The sequence below is a fragment of the Alternaria alternata genome, assembly GCF_001642055.1.
Source record: "Alternaria alternata strain SRC1lrK2f unplaced genomic scaffold CC77scaffold_38, whole genome shotgun sequence".
Classification (NCBI taxonomy): domain Eukaryota; kingdom Fungi; phylum Ascomycota; class Dothideomycetes; order Pleosporales; family Pleosporaceae; genus Alternaria; species Alternaria alternata.
In genome coordinates this window covers 156,303-174,083 of record NW_017306227.1, presented here as the reverse complement: position 1 = coordinate 174,083, position 17,781 = coordinate 156,303, and the positions used below count along the sequence as shown (strand labels likewise).

At 53.6% G+C, this 17,781-nt stretch overlaps 6 protein-coding genes across 6 annotated transcripts; 1 reads left to right on the top strand and 5 right to left on the bottom strand.

Annotated features, from left to right (window-relative positions):
- Positions 1–857: 857 nt before the first annotated feature.
- CC77DRAFT_1026381 (Metallo-dependent phosphatase) lies at positions 858–2,796 on the bottom strand. Its single transcript, XM_018526248.1, has 4 exons — positions 2,435–2,796; positions 1,822–2,314; positions 1,409–1,772; positions 858–1,355 (listed from the first exon to the last, which is right to left on the bottom strand). The coding sequence occupies exons 1-4, from the start codon at positions 2,589–2,591 to the stop codon at positions 1,098–1,100; spliced, it is 1,272 nt and encodes a 423-aa protein (XP_018379223.1). The 5' UTR covers positions 2,592–2,796; the 3' UTR covers positions 858–1,097.
- Positions 2,797–6,640: 3,844 nt separating this feature from the next.
- On the bottom strand, positions 6,641–11,888 carry CC77DRAFT_950211 (WD domain-containing protein; the record flags this gene model as incomplete). Its single annotated transcript, XM_018535306.1, has 4 exons — positions 6,641–10,877; positions 10,936–11,247; positions 11,299–11,422; positions 11,480–11,888. The coding sequence occupies 4 exons, from the start codon at positions 11,886–11,888 to the stop codon at positions 6,641–6,643; spliced, it is 5,082 nt and encodes a 1,693-aa protein (XP_018379222.1).
- Positions 11,889–12,555: 667 nt separating this feature from the next.
- On the top strand, positions 12,556–13,337 carry CC77DRAFT_597972 (hypothetical protein). The gene has a single exon (XM_018532408.1). It carries the CDS (start codon positions 12,699–12,701, stop codon positions 13,248–13,250), a length of 552 nt encoding a protein of 183 aa, XP_018379221.1. The 5' UTR covers positions 12,556–12,698; the 3' UTR covers positions 13,251–13,337.
- A 359-nt stretch (positions 13,338–13,696) lies between these two features.
- On the bottom strand, positions 13,697–14,301 carry CC77DRAFT_597934 (hypothetical protein). Its single transcript, XM_018532406.1, has one exon. The coding sequence runs from the start codon at positions 14,085–14,087 to the stop codon at positions 13,764–13,766; it is 324 nt and encodes a 107-aa protein (XP_018379220.1). The 5' UTR covers positions 14,088–14,301; the 3' UTR covers positions 13,697–13,763.
- A 606-nt stretch (positions 14,302–14,907) lies between these two features.
- On the bottom strand, positions 14,908–15,243 carry CC77DRAFT_597948 (hypothetical protein). The gene has a single exon (XM_018532407.1). The coding sequence runs from the start codon at positions 15,155–15,157 to the stop codon at positions 14,945–14,947; it is 213 nt and encodes a 70-aa protein (XP_018379219.1). The 5' UTR covers positions 15,158–15,243; the 3' UTR covers positions 14,908–14,944.
- On the bottom strand, positions 15,072–15,950 carry CC77DRAFT_597932 (hypothetical protein). Its single transcript, XM_018532405.1, has 2 exons — positions 15,297–15,950; positions 15,072–15,242 (listed from the first exon to the last, which is right to left on the bottom strand). Exon 1 carries the CDS (start codon positions 15,764–15,766, stop codon positions 15,329–15,331), a length of 438 nt encoding a protein of 145 aa, XP_018379218.1. The 5' UTR covers positions 15,767–15,950; the 3' UTR covers positions 15,072–15,242; positions 15,297–15,328.
- Positions 15,951–17,781: the final 1,831 nt, after the last annotated feature.

Below are 17,781 nucleotides of genomic sequence, written 5' to 3'. Positions count from 1 at the left end.
AGATAGTTGTTATCATCAGACGTGATGAGCGTAAGCTGCATGTCTTCCGGTCGAGCGACGCTGTTCGAATTAGGGATCTGTTGTTCCAAGGCAGAACGCGGATAGAAGGCATTTCATGGGAAAACGTCCTAACGAAATCGCCTCAGCTGGACCTTTTGAAAGACTCTGTTGAGCTCTACATGGTTAAGGATAATTTCCGGGTGGATTTCTTCCTTCAATACTCTCCATGGACAGGATCAAAAGCAATCGCTCATGATGAACTCATGTCCTCGGTTGTTTCTATTGGGAGTCAGCGTTCGAATGCATCAGCCTAATCGGGAATTGGTCAGACAAAACGACGCATTCACTGTTCCTCACTGGTCATAATGGTGGTAAATCACCTACATAATACAAATATGGCCGAGATCACGGGATCCTGTCTTCTTTACCGCTCACCAACTGCTATTTCTATTGAAACTACAGTGAAGAAAAATAGGATTCGTCCATACGATTTGCCTCATGGTCGCACAATTATCACAAGGAGTATCAAGTCATCCTTTGAGATACACGCACTACTCTACTGTTGTATACAGCCGTTCGCTATATGCTGCTGCCCACGGCAACTGATGGGATGTTCCCGTCAAGAAGTTGATGTTTGGACTGTACTGAAAGAACGTTTCTTCATTGTGGATAGTCCTGGAAGCTACTCCGGGCCGAGCTGTCGTTGGCAAGATACCTACTGCATCAAAGCGATACGTGCCGAACTTGTCACGAGAAAGGATGTTGGACACTGAAGAGACTTGAAAATAGAATGGAAGCAGAACTGCCGATAAAACCATCAATTTGGGCAAGAACGAGAACTCACGCGAAACGTATTCATACCGTTTATACTACTACTACTACCAACAAGACTCCGTCAACGCGCATATCGTACAAGCCATGTTCAAAATCCATATACATTCCATTCCGGTCGTTCATCTTCCCAGGGGTATTCATTCAAGTCTCCACTTCTCCATCATATCGTAAGAATGCATATACACACACATCCGCCCGTCTCGTCGTGCACCAGCGACCTTTTCCATTTCCCTTATCCACAAGCAAACACCACCACACGCTGTTTACAAGAAGTACTCTCCGCGACCTCCCCTCCCAGCTGGGACAGCACGCTTATGGTCCGGAACAGCACTGAAGATTTGGAATTCTGGCTTAAGGTCCTCGCCCAGGTTCATGATGGAAGCGACGTTTCCGCAGCGGTAGCAGTAGTTGGGTGCTGACCAGACGGTCACAACGTCCTTGTCTTTGAAGTGGTATTTGTAGCCTTCGTTGACTAATTGATGGGCTCGGGCGATGAGCTGGAGACCGTTGACGTGGTTAAACTGTAACAATATGTTAGCTGGAGGATGAGGGGAGAAACGTGGTGGATGCATACTTCAGAAGACACCTTGTCTCCGAACAGCCAACCTGCACCTCTAGGCGAGACTGCCCAAGTGTCTACGTCTTCAGGATCACTCCACACAAGATCGCAGAAGGCTCCCTCGTGGGGGATCTCCTGGGCGCGGGCTACGACGCGGATTTGATCCAATGTCCGAATTTCAGGACTCAGACCGCCGTGTACGCAAAGCACCTTTCCATCGACGATGGCAGCCAGAGCGAGGAAGTCGAAGACTTGACAGCAGGCCTTCCATACTGAAGCGTTGCCGTACTTGGTTTGGCACTCCTCGTAGAAACCGTAGACTTGGGTAATTTGTCGCGATTCGTGGTTTCCACGGACCAATGTGACGCGGTCTGGGAATCTATCGCTGTCAGTATCTATAATGTGCTATTCCGAGTTCGTATGCATACTTTGCCTTCAAGCACATGAGAAGAGTGAAAGTCTCCAGACTGAAATATCCTCGGTCGACAAAGTCACCCAAGAAGATGAAATTCTGCTGGCCGTTTCCGCCAACTGTGTTTTTGGCCGAGTCTGCGTCGGATGCGGATCCGATACTCCGCCTGTCGTGGACGCTCCTGCTTCGACCTCGTTCCTCCTCCTCATCGTCATCGCCTTCTTCATCGCCATCACCGCCAGGAGGACTCGTAGGCCCGGTGTAATTGGGGTCGCGCTGGAACCGCCTCTTCATCTTGCGCTTTACTTTGGGATCTGTTATGCTTGTGGGAGGCTCGAGATCGGCGGGGTTAATTGTGCTTGGTAATGTGACTGGCGGCGCGAGGGGTGCGGCAGGGGAGTCGTTGGGCATGCCACCAGCGACACGGAAGAGCTCGAGAAGGTCATAGAATTGGCCGTGGATGTCTCCGCATACCGTGACAGGTGTTCTTACGGGTTGGATGTTGGATTCTGATGGATGGCGTTAGTCTCCTGTTTGGTTCCAGGTACGGTTCAAGACACGCGCTATTCACCGTCTAACCTTCTCTTCTTCCTTCTGACATGGCAGTCTTGATATTCCGAATCACATACCTTCCATAAGACATTCTTTGACAATCTCACATAGTCGCTTCATGTCTGCCTCGGGCAAGTACTTGCATTGCTTGGCTTGCTCCAGCCATTCATCGGGTCCTGCGCCCTTTGCGAGGCGCGCAGGCCCTGGCTGTGGAACGTCGCTATCTTTCCCCATGTTTCAATCTTCGTCGAGCTCAGAGTCAACGAGAAGGGCTCGATGCGGTGCGTTTAGATGCAGGAGGGCGACAATGGCGGCGGGAAGGAGGTTGGTCGTGTGACGATGGCGGTGCTGAGGCGTCGGCTGTAGGGTATCATGGGTCAAGGTGACTGGCAGTAAAAGCAAAGATAGTGGGTGAGAGGAAGCTATGTCGTCTGCAGCTAGAGAGGGCGGGGATTGGGCATGTGCCGTCGTGGTTGAGGTGCAGTTGAGGTGCGGGTTTCGGTGGGGCAGCTGCCGCCCCTCGGCGCTTGCCGTTCGCGCCTGCCCTTGCCCACTGCCTCGTGAAGGCGCGCCCATTGTCGCTGCGTCATTGCCAAAGTCGCCGTGTCTCACAGAGTATCGAAAACAGTCGCCGCGCTTGGTACTGCCTTCCTGCCTGATATCTCTCATGTTCACCCAAACCAACTGTCGCTCTCTCCTCCACCTCGCCCCAACTCAACGACAGTTGAGATAATTCACACGGCCGGGGGCTACATTGCATTCACCTACGGTATACAGCATACTGTGTCTCACAACATCCAGTACTAACTCATACACCAGGGCTGCAACCCGTCTAGCTGTATACAAACTCAACCCGCACAAGAACAATCGCGCCCTCCATGGCCCCTCCTCAGACCAATCCCAACGGCGTCCTACCCGTCACACTCCTCCAGAAGAACCCCCAAGCCCAGACGTCCCGCGGCCCAAAGGCTGCTCAGCCCCGCCTGAAGCTGATATGTCGGCGATTGCCTCCAGGCCTCACCAAGGCCGAGTTTGTTGAGGCCCTGGGTGACGAATGGAAACTGGGTGCTGGCAAGATTGATTGGATCAACTACAGGAAAGGCAAGATATCGACCGAGTATGTCCCTTCTGACTTGTTTGCTTGGGCAGTATGTTGACCACCTCAGTGCCGCCAAACCGTCCAAGCCAGCGCGCGTATACATCCACGTTACGAAACAGGACCATGTCAAGGCACTCGGCGACCACGTGCGCACAGTCACTTTCCACGATGCGACCAAATCATGGCAGGACCCCGCCCTCGTCGGACCCCCCACGCTCGAGTACGCTCCCTACCCGAAGATGCCTGGGGGTCGCCGAAGGAACGACAACCGCCAGGGCACCATCGACCAGGATCAGGATTTCAAGGATTTCCTCGAGAGCCTCACGAACCCCATTACTAAGCCTCCTGCTGCCGAGAATGAAGGCCAGAAGGAGAAGGTTAAGACCACGCCTCTGATCGAAGCGCTCCGGGAGAAGAAGGCCAACCGGGATAAACCGAGCGCAAAGGGCAACAGAGGGCGTGGAGAGGCCAAGGACGATGGTGGTGAGAAGAAGATCCTCGCCAAGCCAGGCAAGGAGAACGCCCTCAACTCGAATGACAAGAATCGTCGAATGAGCAAGGCTGACAAGGCTCAAGCAACCAAAGAGGCCGTCAAGGTCCTTAACAAGGAAGCATCGTCCTCCAAGGCAACTGCTGGGACGGCAGACAAGTCTTCTGCCAGTCCGGCACCAGAGCGCAAGCGCGGCAACGTCGCACTCGCAAAGTCCATGTTGCAGCGTGACCTTGGTGTAGGGCCTGCTCCCAACCGTCGACGCGGAACGAAGCGCGAGGTTGGTGCAGCTGCGCCCGATGCGAACGCTCAAGCAAAGGAGACCAAGGCAGTGGATGAAAAGGCCAAGGAAGCGCCTGTCGCGCCACCAGCTGCATCAACTCCAGACAAGACTTCACAAACAAGCAGAAAAGAACGCCCAACTCGAGCGGAACGGCGCGCATTCAAGGCCAATCAGGGCGACAAATCCAGTGACAAGGCCACTACCAGCGATGTGAAGCCACAGACACCACTCAAGACCCCTGCGCCTCAGATTCTCAAGAAGCCTCAAACACCAAACCCTCCCAAAGGCCCAGCTGCCTCGCGGGTACCACCAACCGAGCCTGCTGCTGCCCGAAACAGTCCCGCCCCAACACAATCGCACGCTGCTCCTGCCAAGACCGAGACTGCACCTGCGCAAGCACATAACAATGCCTCAAAAGCAGCGCCAGCTAATCCCGTGCCTGCACCTACAAGCAAGCAAGCCTTCCTCAAGCACGCCAACCCCAGCCAAGGCATTACCGAACCCCTCATTGAAGAAGTCATGAAGACATTCGGCGGCATCGATAAAGTGGAAATCGACAAGCGCAAGGGCTTCGCCTACGTCGACTTTGCTGAGCCAGAGGGTCTACGCAAAGCCATGGCTGCCAGTCCTATCAAGATTGCTCAAGGCGCTGTGCAGGTTCTTGAGCGTAAAGAAAAAGTTGCTAGGGGCCCAAACCCAAGATTTAACGGACCCCCGACTGGACCTGCTCGTGGCGGTGCAAGGGGAGGCTTTGGACCGAGGGGCGGACGTGGCGGTAGAGGTGGTGCTAGGGGAGGGCATGCTGGTCCTGTGAATGCTGGAGGTGCTGGCGAGGCTACTTCTAATGCACCTGCTGCTGCTGCGTCGGCTTCAGTTCCGGCACCTGTTGCCAATGCTAACACTGCTACGTGAACGGAATGATGGTCATGTGTATCAGACATGAAACATTAGCACTTTGACGACAGTGCCGTCAGATACGATCGCCGCCTGTATCGCAGTACCAACGACATTGAATACGCTACAATATGTCTATGCTCACTGTTCGTCTTACATGGCCTTCCTATTATCGACAACAGAGACCGCGGCATACGAGACATGTATATGGCGTCGCAGATGGATCAATCAGGAGGCATTGTGATATAACCTGAGAGTATGTGATACCGCGCGTCTACTGCATGGACATGAGTATGAGGCAATAGGATGTAGTAAGAGGTTAGCATGATAGAAGCTTAGCGAGGTAGCAGAAGATATGAAGATGAGACGTGCATATCTACTTCCCTCTGTTGGTTTCTTCATCAATAAAACGTGCTCGTTTGTGTGTCTCCGGCCGTAAGGCAACTCGTGCTTTCGGTCATGTTTCCCCTTCTTATAGAGTATTGTTGAAATCACCCTTGCAGGCAAGTTTTCTTTGTATTTCCGCTCCATGCTCGTGGTGCTACGAGTACTCCAAACCTGTGCGCTTGGTCTATAGCAAGGTCACACATGTTGCGCACAATAGAGTAGAGAGTGGATTCAGTTCAAATTTGACTAGACTAAAACGTGTCCTTATTACACCAGCCCTCTTACCAGTAACATGAAGGAGTGTTGTAAGGAAAACAGACAATCAGGGTAACCTAATGGCTCCCATGTGAAATCGAGCTTTTGGTGCCGTGAGGCGGTTGTCTTTGGTATATGGTAAAGGAAATGGACATGACGTTTCAGAGTGGAGTAGGCAATTTCGTGGAAACAGTGATTTGGGCGCTTTGGATCCGTAGGGTGCAGGGGATGTAGCAAGAGATGGAAAGAACACAAAAGACACAAGATAGCAACAGCAGCAGCAGCAATGTAGCAGGCATCAAGAAAGAGAAGAAGCGCAATCATGAAGCATGTACATTAACGTTTGAAGATGAAAGATTTCCAGCTCTTTTACCCCCATCTAACCAACTGCTTTCTGCTCCGTCGTCGTCGTCGTCAGATACATTTACCCCGGTTTACCCTCCCCTTTCAAACCAACCCGATGCGAATACCCCTACCCTGCGGATGCAAAAAAAAAACCAAATGCCTCAATCAACTACCCACAAGAAAGATAAGCTATATAACCGAGTTCCCTCAGCGAACAAAAACAAAAAAAGGGTATCGACAATGTCCGCCGCGAAGCGTATGGAGAACAGGTGGAGATAGTTTTCCCAGATCCAAGTCTTTGGTTTCAAGATACAATGACCCGCTAAATGGTACTCTGAAACAAGAAACAAATAAAGCAACGCGATAAAAAAAAACACGCTCGGTAAAAAAGATGCTAAATGAAATGGTGATGAAGTATAACAACGGATATGTTGCCAAGGATGGTGGAGAAGGATGCGAAGATGTCGTAATGTATAGGCCGTCTCAGTTGTACATGGTGTGTGCAGAATTGGCTACTCGAAATCGAGAGCCTAGATCATGGGTGTGTGCTCGCCGCTCTGGTATACGCCAGCTTGTAACGTATTGGGGGGCATGTTGGCCCTCAGCTCCTTGGGATGCCTATAGAATGGCTGACCATTCTCAGTGGGAGGGATGACCTGCTCCATAGGCTGCGGTGGAGGCGGAGGCGGAGGAGGGATCTGGTTGAAGTACGACTCATGGTGGTTACCCATGTTGTTATCACCGGGAGGAGATCTCGTGTTGGGTCCACGTGGGAAAGAGAACTCAGGAACACTCTCGTAAGGAGACCGCTCAGCGCGGTTGACTGGTGGAGATTTGGCGCGCTGGGGCCCACGGCTGGTGCTACGCATGCGTTCAGTTACGCGCTTGAATGTCATACCGAGGTTTTCGCTCACACTGCCACGACCCCGTCGGTGAGCGTGTGGAGATCCAGTAGCAGAAGCTTGAGTGGGCGAAACTTCCAAGGGCTTCTCGCCTGGGCTGTTGCCCTCAATGGCAATGTTGATCATGCCAATGCCGTTGCCACCGCCGAGGTTTAGCGGTGGTGGAGGTGGCGGCGGTGGGGTTGCTAGGTGCTGGAGCTGAGATAGTAGAGGCGGTGCACGACCATGGTCTTCTGCGTCGATAACTATGACTTGGTTGTCCTGATTCTGGCTTTCGTGGATCGTCTCAGCGATGCTAGCTGTGATTGGAGGCGGGCTGTGACGCTTGTAGTTGGTCTGAGGAAGGACATCGGGCATCGTGTTCTGTCGAGCATGACCACGAGATCCACCTAGAGAGGGGCGTCTGCCGATGGAAGGGTAGGTAGGCGAGTTATATGAACTGGATGGGAGTATGTCTTGCGGAGGTGCTGACACAGATCGTGAGGGGGGCGCGATAGGCTGACCAAAAGTGGTTGCAGGAAGGAGAGGCCCAATGTCGTCAGTCTCGCCGGACTGAGATTGTTGGTGTTGCATATTGTCAGGGATGGTAGGCACGGCAGGAATATCGTCCTCTTCGTTCGGGTCGGCGGTCATGTATCGGGGATGACGCATGGCGCGGGGGTTCGCTGGGAGGCCAATGGGTACGGATGTTGTCGATGTTGGTCCTGCACCGCCCATTCTGTTGGTAGGTGAATATCTCTTAGTCATCTCCGGGTCCGCTGTTTGGCTTCTCTGAATGGGATCACGATACATCGACATTGAGTTCAGCATGTCATCAGTGTTCGACCGCTCGTGAGAGATTGGTCGGAATGCGAGATCTCCAGGATGAGGGATGAGTGGAGCGGATGGACGCCGAGCCAACGACAGTCTGCGTTCTTCTAGCTCACGGGCAGCTAAAGCCTTCCTTGAAGCTGTGGTAGGACGCATACGCGATACACCAGAACGTCCTGAAGTCAACGACTCAGGAGAAGCATCCCGTCCATGACCCCTTGTTCGGCTGGATTCCCTTAGAGCCGGCGTAGGTCTACGACTCATTGATCGGTCTCGTGGCGCACGGCGCTCTGGGGAGGCTTCTCGGCGACTGTCTGCACCGCTTCCTGAAGGTCTGCGGCTGCCGCTGCGATGCCGTGGGCGAACAGGTTCATAGTCGACAAATCCCTCATTGTCGTCGCGTTGCATGGGTTGAGGAGATACAGGAGAGTTCTCGCCCCGAACAGCGCTTCGTCCGCGACCTTCAGCTGGGCGACGACTTGATGCGCGGCTGGTGCCTTTGCTTCGAGCACGCGTGGTTCCTTCCGGAGACTCATTACGGCGTGTAGCCGTCTTGGAGGATGACCTAGTCTTGCTTACTCCTTGTCTTGCTCGGCTGCGAGTGGTGCGGGTGCTGGCGACAGACTCTGTAACAACTGGAGAAGCAACGCTCATCTTATAGAACCTCTCATCATCGAAATCTTCCGTGCTAGTCCCTGCTTCCTTCTTGTTCACAGAATAGATCCCCGCATCCTCTGGAGACATTGGGACAGGCGAGGAAGGAGAACGCTTTGCAGGGCGGATGTAGCGGATACCTGACCGCCCACGGTTCTGCGATTCTTCGCGGTTGCGACTGCGAGTGCGCGCTGTGCGTGAAGCAGGCCTTTCCTCATTTCGCGAGTTAGAGCGGTTTTGCGCATAGTGATTAGCTTCGTCTAGGCTGCTGATGTATTGGTCGATGCTGCGCGCCTTAGCACTCTTAATGCTTGTTCCGGTCAGAGGTGGGCTAAGTCTGTTGGTATATCCTGTTTCCGGGCCGACTTCGACTACATTGTCTGTCATGTCCAGATGGAGCTCTTGAATGTTCCGACTTCGAGAGCTGCCACGAGACTCGCTATGTTTCTCCTTGAGTGCATCGAACACCCCTACTGCTGGTGAAGGTAGATGATCGCTGGATTGCCCTGGATTGAACGTTGTTGCAGAGAGAACAAAATCTTTGGAGCCACTTGTTGCTCGGCGCGTTGAGAATGGCAACGTCTCGGCTTCACGGCCGATGTTGTCAACAGCGGTTCTCGGATGCGACTCACCACGGTGGCCTCGGTCCGGGATGGCCAATGATGCGAGGACTTCGTTGTTCGTAGCTTTGCGGCCAGTATCAGATCGCGAAGGGAAACGTTTTCTACCGTATGAACCTGGTGTCGCAGTTCGTGCCGAAGAAGGCTCTCGGGAGGGATCGCGGGCAGCACGGCCAAGCCAGCCGTGATGGCCTACAGCAGGACTGATAGCTGACTCAGCGATAGGCGTGACACCCGCGTTCATGGGTGTCTTCTCGTCTTCTTCTCGGACAATTTGTTTAGGCTGGGGACCGCGAGTGAAGTCAGTGACGAGCTTGAGCGAGGCCATCCTAGCCGCTACTCGGCTGCTGCCAACACTGCCACTAGGGGGCGACAATGGCGGACTCATCTGGGAGCCAAGGAGTGCCTGCTTCTGCGCAGAGAAAACTGCATCTTGCGCACGTGGCGAGAACCAAGGCTCAGTAGTTTCGAGACCCATACACGAGAAACACCGCACTGCCAATTCTGCCTTGCCGTGTGATACAGCATGCTCTCCCCATTTCCTGACCAGGAAGGATTGTCTTTGCCAGTCAGTTGGGAATGTCAAGCAGGTCAGTAGAATGGCCTCCATGTAGTATTTTCGAGACACGTAGACCTCGATAGCGTCATTGTGTTCACCAAGTCCGAGGAAGATTGCGACGGCGGGATGGATGTCGCCCTTCTCCAGAAGACGCTGCACGAAGGCCTCACCGACCTTCTTTTGTGAACCATGTCCCATGTTGCTCAAAGCCAGCAACATCCAGTCTGAGGAAGTCATTGACTCAGATCCAACCATAGAAGCCATGAGGTCAGCACCAAGATCGCCGAGCCACTTTGACAAAAGTACGGCAGCGGCTGACCCGGGAGGATGACGTGCCAATTCGTCCTGAACCAAATCCTCAATGTCTTGTTCCCACCCGAACACAACCTTGAGCATGTTCAGTCGAAGATCGTCTGGGGTACGTTCTGGTCCAAGATCTGTAGGGCGAAAGGGTACGTCACTAAGCCTTGTTTTAGTGAAAGGAAAGAGATCCATGTGCTGATTCTTCTTGGATTCGTCGGGACTTCTAAGGACTTCCTTCCGCAGAGCTGAAGAGCCGTACCGAGACGAGGATGCAGCTGATGAGATTGATCGGATGGAAACGCTCTCCCGCGTTGAAGTGCCGGCCATAGAAGATGTTCCGGACGAGAAGATGGTACCAGAGCCACCTGAGCTTTCTGATCTCTTCGATTTAGTCGACCGCTGTGACGCCGAACCGTGCGACGGCCTGTCATATCGGTAGCGTGGAGCGCGACCACTGCCAGATGATCGGGAGCTTTGAGAGCCTCGACTTGACACGGGGCTGAGGGGCCCAACGCGATCGCGACGTTCCTCTTCGAGCTGGTCCATCTCCATGGCGATCTTCTGAAGCGGCGACATGGCAACACCTTCATCGGCACTGCTTTCTGATTCGGCAAGCATCAACGGGATTGTCTTGGACTTTGATGGGAGAGCAGTCAGCGGTGTCTCCATTTGCTGCTTCTGTTCGTCGAGAGAGCTGGGTGGTGATGGGGGTGTGTTGGCGGGTGCATGCTGAACGTTAGCTACCATTGTGGCGGGACCGTTGCTTGGGTTAATATCGTATTGTTGGATACTGGAATTACGTCCAATGGTGAAGAGGGTGGCTGTAGGGCCGTAATTGCAGATGGCAGCGATGCCATCAGTTGTCGGCACGGTTTCATAGGACACTCTCTTGGTGCGGACATCCCACGCGCAGGTTTGACTGTAATGTCACGTGTCAGTACGAAGGACCTATCGGGGATACAAAGCAAGGGACGTACCCTTCGGTGTACTGTACGATTCTACCATTCTTAGACCATGCAAACCAACAGGGGCCGGGTTCTCTCTGTTCCTTTTGGTTAAGAACACGAATCACGCAAGGGGCATCGCTGCCATGCTGGGCCTTTGGCACGCTCCATACCCGGAGGTCACCGTCTGATGTTTGGGCGGCCAACATCTCCGACTTTTGCTTGGATGAAGAGCCATGCCAGGCTAGACCTGCGATAGGCGATGGGTTACGCGGGGTGGTGAGGGTGTGCAGGATGGTGAAGGATGGCTGCAGGGTGGCAATTAGAATGGAGCCATTGAGGTATCTGGAGTTGTCAGTGGTGATGCCGATGCGTTGTCATTTCTTCTGCACGCACCCAATGGCAAATGTTCTGCAGTCTGAAGCTGGTGCTAATGCTGTGATGGGGTCGAAGATGGTTCTCGCGGACAGGTGTTCAGAGGTGGAAGGCTCGAACAGGATGATGTTGCCCTGCGCATTTCCTATGCATATGTTAGCACCGAAACAGGCAATGGCGACTGCCAGACCCTGACACTCACCAAAAGCAACATTCCCGTTCCTCATCCACGTCGCAACTCTAATTTGCTCGTACGACGCAAATCTCGCCACCTCGTCGCCGGTGAACAGATCCCAAACGATTGCAGTCGAGCCGGCGTCGTAGGAGACGACCAACCGACCTGCTCCTCGTTCGCTTGTTGTGTCGACTGATATCCACGACACATCTTCCCGGTGCCTGTCAAAGCGTCTTTCTACTGCCAAAGTGTCGTGGTGGAGGCATAGGATCACGTTCCGTTGCGCATAGAGCAGGAAGGAGCCGGTTGCCGCACAGGGCTCGAATGCGAATTCATCTTGACCCGGCGTTGGGGGTTTGAGTTTGACGTCTGTGGTTCGAACCGAATTGCTTTTGATCGAGTTCGAATTCGCGCGCTGTCTTAGTCCAGTCGACATGTTGAGGGCTGGATCTGGGTTGGTCGTCAGTCGGGTCAAATCCGCAAGGGCCCGCGAAGCGCATAACGATGAAGACAATGGCGATTTGGGAGCACAGGAGTACAATCAGGAGCTTCCATAAAAGCGAGTATGAAACTGCAAGACGTCAGGGGAATCCAACTCACTGCAGAGAGCAAGAGCGCGCTAAACAGCAATGCGCTGACAGCTCCACGGCGTCTGGAGGAGGGTACCCTTTGGCCCCGCCCCGGTCTCTACAGGGATCAAAGTTGAGGCGGTTAAACAGAACTTGGGTACCGCTTTTCGTCTTATGCGGCGGTACAACAACTTGCAGCTGAAGAGACAGACGAACAAGCAAGACAGTGAGAAGGTAGAGAAAAAGCGACAACTGCGCAGGCGATGTGTGAGTTGAAGCGCGTGGACGCCCGCCTATCACTAACGGCGCTTAGAGCTCCAAAGCCCGACTGATACTCGCTCGAAATAGTACGAATAGCATCGGTTGGTGCCGTCCAGCCAACGAGCAGCATACCCGGCAGGAAAAGGCGTCAACGGGCTGGGGTTGAGCAGCCTCATTCGCTCGCCAACTGTGAAAGGTCGACATTGGACCTTCGGGGACTCGACGAACGAAGCAGACGCATCCTGCAATCCTGGAAGCCAAGTTGGTGACACCGCATGTTAATGGTTAGGTTCGCGCCGGCGTGCCTGCGTGGGTTTGGAAAGTAGCCTCTCAGAGGGCTGAACGGCACAGGGACGAAGATGCGGAAGACTGGGGTCCTAGGGGCACACGAGTTGGCGAATCTCATTGGCTAGCTCATGTGCCTACCGCACAATCATCACACTTTCGCGCTCGAAACCAGCGTATCAGCAAGCGGTACGGCCGCCTTGGACCGGCCCGTAAAGGATGATCCCTACGTGCTCAAATATGCGACATGCCTCGTCGACTCGATGCATATAACGACTCTCTGTTCTCGACGCTGGCATGACTCTTCTCAAAAGTACGGTGACGGTAGCGCCATCACGACATGTTCACAATTTTCCACCTGCCGCTTGGTCAACCGTTCGCATACTGAAGCGTGCGTCGTCGCCGCAGCTAGCGCATCGTGCCCAAGCTTCTGCGCAACGGACTCAACCCGCAGTGTTCGGGAGCGGATATGTAAGTTGGTGGCACAAAGGTCACGGTCCCTGAACGACTATCCTGCACAAGCCATGGCCCGTCCCGGAAGAAACATCAAAACCTCGTGCACGACGTGGGAAACCCCACGAGATGGTAGTTCCGACTTCATATTCGAACCCAGCCGCTTGTATCGCGGAGCCATTGTAACGTCTTGCAACCCATGCTCGACTAATGTGTTGATATCTACATGAGGCCTACATACGACCTACATACGGCCCAGGAATGATTCTGTTGTTGAACCAAGCACAGAGCATAACGTGCCGCTGCAGACGCAGGAAACATAGAGGCACACGTCGCTAACCAAGCACAATCGATCTACTCCCGCCCCGTCAGGTTCAAGCAAAGTCAAAGCTCCGCCGATCTGGCATGCGAGCTTCATTCCCCGGTCGTGATATATGCATGCCAGTCCATAGTGGCTACAAAAACCTCGTGTTTCTTCAAGTGCCCCGGCTCGGCATGAAGAAACAATTTAGCAAAACTGCTTCAGGCCGTGTCATTAGCTCTCAGCAGCGTCTTACACCGTTCGAGCTATACCCAACGGTATCGCAGGAACGGGGGTGGGTGTCATGAAGTTGGGCACGCATTGCTAGTTCCGTGATGGATTGTTCGCACTTCTTCATCGATGCAAGCGAAGCGCCCGACTAAGGAGCTGAATCCTAGTTCTTTCTACACCGTCTACCAGCCACGCGCATTTGCCCCTCTTCTCAGTACAGTGCTGTATACTTCCCCCACGGCATTGGCAGGAAAACAGCGGGGGATGCAAAAATTGCAAAGCAGTTTCGCACAAATCGCGTGTCGTTCCTGAACAGAAGCGTGCGTACTACTCTATGTGAGTCAAAGCATGCATCGCTGTCAACGCTGCGGGTCCACCCAAGCCGTACCGTGATACAGCGTGGCCAATATACGGACCCGCACATTGTACAAGAGCTTCGAGTACCAGAAAACAACCCTAGCAAGATTTGAGAAGAAGAAAAAGCTTGTCTTGGGCATATCCCGCGATATACAGGGGACGGGAAGAAAAGGATCATTCACCACGATTCAAGAGTGCGTAAAGTGAGGGATTGCCGAATTGAGAAAATGTAGGGCTGTTCGGCGACGAACACTATCAAATATCCAACCGAAGGCACGGTGACGTCGCTTCAACAACGCCCAACTGGTCGTTCAGCAAATTGCTTTTTCGTTCGCGACTCCAAGCATGTAGAATGCGATTCCCATCACGAATGCGGGTGGATGCAGATGCGCTGCATGCAAAAGAAACATGGGAGCAACTACCGAAGCTCGCTCTTGGAGCGCCACACATCTCAACAATCACACCTCAAAATTCGACTAAGACGCCCGTCACATCCTCATCACACACCTCTACTAATCTAGAATGATCATCACGAATAGCGCTATCATGTGTGGAAATGGTAAGGGAGTATTGTTGAGGTAAGACATGATGCTGTAGATTCTGCAAATGGGGTATCTATCTAAACGATGGCTATGCTATGCTAAGGCTGGTAGGTGGGGGTATCAAATAAAGGGAAAACAGGCGAGCGAGGGAGCTTATCAGCCACAAATAAGCCTCTCGCTCCTTTTGCGCACACAAGCGGCGCATACAAAATTGGCATTCCGATTTGCGGAAGCGGGGGTATCGAGAGAAAGAGAACGCCACGAAACCTGCAAAAGCGAGGATTTCGTCACAAATGCTATCCTCCAATCCGTTTCTTCATCCAGCTCCAAGCCAGTCTGGAGTTCCTCCTCTTTCCAAATGATCGCCAGGATCTGCGCAAGAACGCGGTCTGGATGCGGGTGCGCAAGCACGACATAACGAACGACGCAAGGGAGTGTTGCGCCTTGAAGGCTGTCTGTCGTGTGGTGGACGTTGAGACGAAGGCGTCCACGTTCACACCGTTGATAAGAATGACAGTGTGACTGAGGCTGACATGCGGAGGAGGTTGCATCCACCCGTTCCTGTTACATCTCGTGGTGCTTGAAGTGAGATGCAATAGGACTTGACAGCCAGGTCGGCTGAGGCGCGAGACGCGGAATACTCAGGTCCCGGTGCGGGACATGATGAGTGAGGCTGACTGTGGCAAGTGACTGACTGACAGCTCATGTGACTCAGCCATGCCAACGTGATGCTGACGGATGCCAACGCGCGCGCCTAATAATGGTGACGTTGATGTTGTCAAGATAAGTTACTGATAGGGCTGTTAGTATCGCGTCGCGATTTGTTGTCGGGTCGGTAAACTTACAATAACACGAATGCTATCGCTTGATTGCGCGCTCATTCAACCTGCTCTGGTGACTCGGAGATGGGAGTCATGGGCTTGGAAGTGCGACGCTGCTTGCCACTGCTGCGGCGACGCTCGCTCTTTGGCTTCTTGGGCGCGTACAGTGGTGGCAAGACGGGCATTGCCTGTGCCATGGGGTAGACGCGTGGTGGAGCAGGAGCCTTGTCGAGGAATGGGCAGGCGAAGTCGTCGTCAAAGTCCTCACCAAAGAGGTCGGCATCGCTAATGTAAGAGGATGGTGCACTGCGGTGGTCCAGCGATGGACCGGTAGGCCATGATGGGTAAGCACATGTTGAGCCACGAGATGATGAAGCCTCGGTAGAGTAGTTGCTGTACAACGAGGAAGTTGGTGAAGACATGTTGTTTCTAGGCGAGATGCTGATGGGCAGCGACTTTGATGGAGATGAGCCTGGTGATGATTCGAAGTGCATAGTTGTGAAGGTGAATATGGTGAACTGGATATAGCGTACGGGGTGGGTCGCTATTGTATATACACACTTGCGGGCACTTTCGGCGCTACAAGATTGCTGTGTGTTTTCGTGATTTTTTCGTCAGTTTTAGTGTCGCGGCAACTAGACCGAGGTGCAGGGGCGGGTTGATGATGTATGACGCCGATGTGGGTTCTGGCTGGAAAAACAGGGTTGCGGGTGCTACTCCGATAGCGTCGGGCAGCGTCTCGAAAAGCGATACGGGAGATTTGCGATCGTTGGATCTGGTCGTCTGGTCGGGGGCGTCTGTTAAATAACAGCCACGGGGTCACTCTTGCAGTGCTAAAGCAAGGGTCAGGAGTTCGAGTCAGTCAGAAGCAATGGCTGTGTGTCTGCGTGTGTCTCGAATGAAGATCAGATGAAGGCCTGGCCGTGGGGAGGGTTCCATATATCTTCCGCCGTAAACAATACACTCTCCACGCCTCGCTCCGGTCCGCATGAAACGCTTTTATTTGGCGCTCTATGATTTGCCTTTTGTTATGAGTCGGTGAGCGACCGCTCTTTGGAAGGGGTGCACTGTGGTTGGCGGAGCTTCCACGCAGCTCAGACCGCCCCTTCACAAAGGCTGCCATTTCTGGCTACCCTAGCCGTCAGCCCCGTCTGCTCCGCTGCGCCTGCGAGCTCATCCCGGCTGTCGGGGCACCTCGACCGTGACATGGCAGCCCATCCTTTGCCCTATCGCTGGCCCGGTCGCTTGCCCTATCGACGTGCGCACATGCGAAATGCAACGATGACTCGTCCACAAGGCCATCAATCACTGTCGGCTGCCAGCGAGCACGCTTCGCTGCCTTCTCCAAGCCTGCCTCGTCACTGTCAGGCGTCCTCACTGTAGCCACACGTTGCTTTGCAATCCTGAAGACTTGAAAAGCATCTGGACAAGGGATGTGACAGTGACAGCGGTTACACACCCCACGACTCATTCACGCCACGCCCGTCTCCGCGAGTATCGATGCGGATAAGATTTCGTTGCATAGCTGAATGCAGTAAGCTTAGTGTCAGAAGATCATCTCGGGGATGAATAGGGAGACCCTTGGTGGCATCCCCACGCTTTCATCCGGCGGCATCTGACATCCGCAAAAGGAAATGCAAACGCATGCCCCGGGATACTGTCCGCCTCTCCGTGCGCCATGTGCAATAATGAAATGAATGGCGATTGTTTTTACGGATGCTGCCCAAACCGTCCATCTGGCTGTTTGACGACTTGATTTGAGTGTCGCAGGTTGGCCACCCTTCGCCTAGCCGACCACAGAAGCCGACACACAGCCCGACCACAGGCAGATCCTCGCCGTTTCGAAACGGAACCGCTCCACAAAGCTTCCTCAAGTCTGAAGAAAGCCTCTGATCACGAACTTCCTATTTCGCATCGAGGTTTAGCCGGTCAAGCACATGGGGTGCATTAGTCGCCATCACATGCATTCGGCGAAGATGATCTCAGGGTCCAGTGGATGACATTCCCCACTCGTCGCCTCCGAGACAATTTCTAGCCTGCGGGTCCTCTTCACAACTCTCATCCACCAGTAGTCTTCCATAGCCGGCAGGTACTTTACAGCCCGTGGAGCGAGGTAGCATTGCCACCAATAGTTGTAGCGAGGTACATCTCGGCCCGGCATGGATTGTATACTCTTTCAACCGCCATTATCGCTCGCTGCGACGGTTTACAGGAGTCATACTTGCAGCCGCAGCGGATCCGTGCTGCCCCCGAACAAAGTCCAGCTACCTTCCTTTCGTTATCAAATTCCGAATTCGTTGCGTTCGCGTTGTACGGAACCCCAAATGCTCACGGCTGACCTGCAGTGCGCGGGAGGCTGAGTAGAGATCTGTAATGTCCGCGTCGCATGCAGTGAGCACACCCTCCCGTGCGCATCCATTACTGCAACGGTTTCCGCAAATACAACGCTTTGTGCCTATAAATTCGCAAGTATCACAAAGGAAACGGAGCACAAAGATCAGCCCTGTCG

Bases quoted from the DNA above. Each gene is read 5' to 3' on its own strand.
- CC77DRAFT_1026381 (XM_018526248.1), bottom strand. From the start codon at position 2,591: ATGGGGAAAGATAGCGACGTTCCACAGCCAGGGCCTGCGCGCCTCGCA. The intron at 2,315-2,434 runs GTATGTGATTCG...GCCATCCATCAG, and splicing joins CAAAGAATGTCTTATGGAAG to AATCCAACATCCAACCCGTA. The intron at 1,773-1,821 runs GTATGCATACGA...TGACAGCGATAG, and splicing joins CTCATGTGCTTGAAGGCAAA to ATTCCCAGACCGCGTCACAT.
- CC77DRAFT_597972 (XM_018532408.1), top strand. From the start codon at position 12,699: ATGTGCCTACCGCACAATCATCACACTTTCGCGCTCGAAACCAGCGTA.
- CC77DRAFT_597934 (XM_018532406.1), bottom strand. From the start codon at position 14,087: ATGATCCTTTTCTTCCCGTCCCCTGTATATCGCGGGATATGCCCAAGA.
- CC77DRAFT_597948 (XM_018532407.1), bottom strand. From the start codon at position 15,157: ATGAGCTGTCAGTCAGTCACTTGCCACAGTCAGCCTCACTCATCATGT.
- CC77DRAFT_597932 (XM_018532405.1), bottom strand. From the start codon at position 15,766: ATGCACTTCGAATCATCACCAGGCTCATCTCCATCAAAGTCGCTGCCC.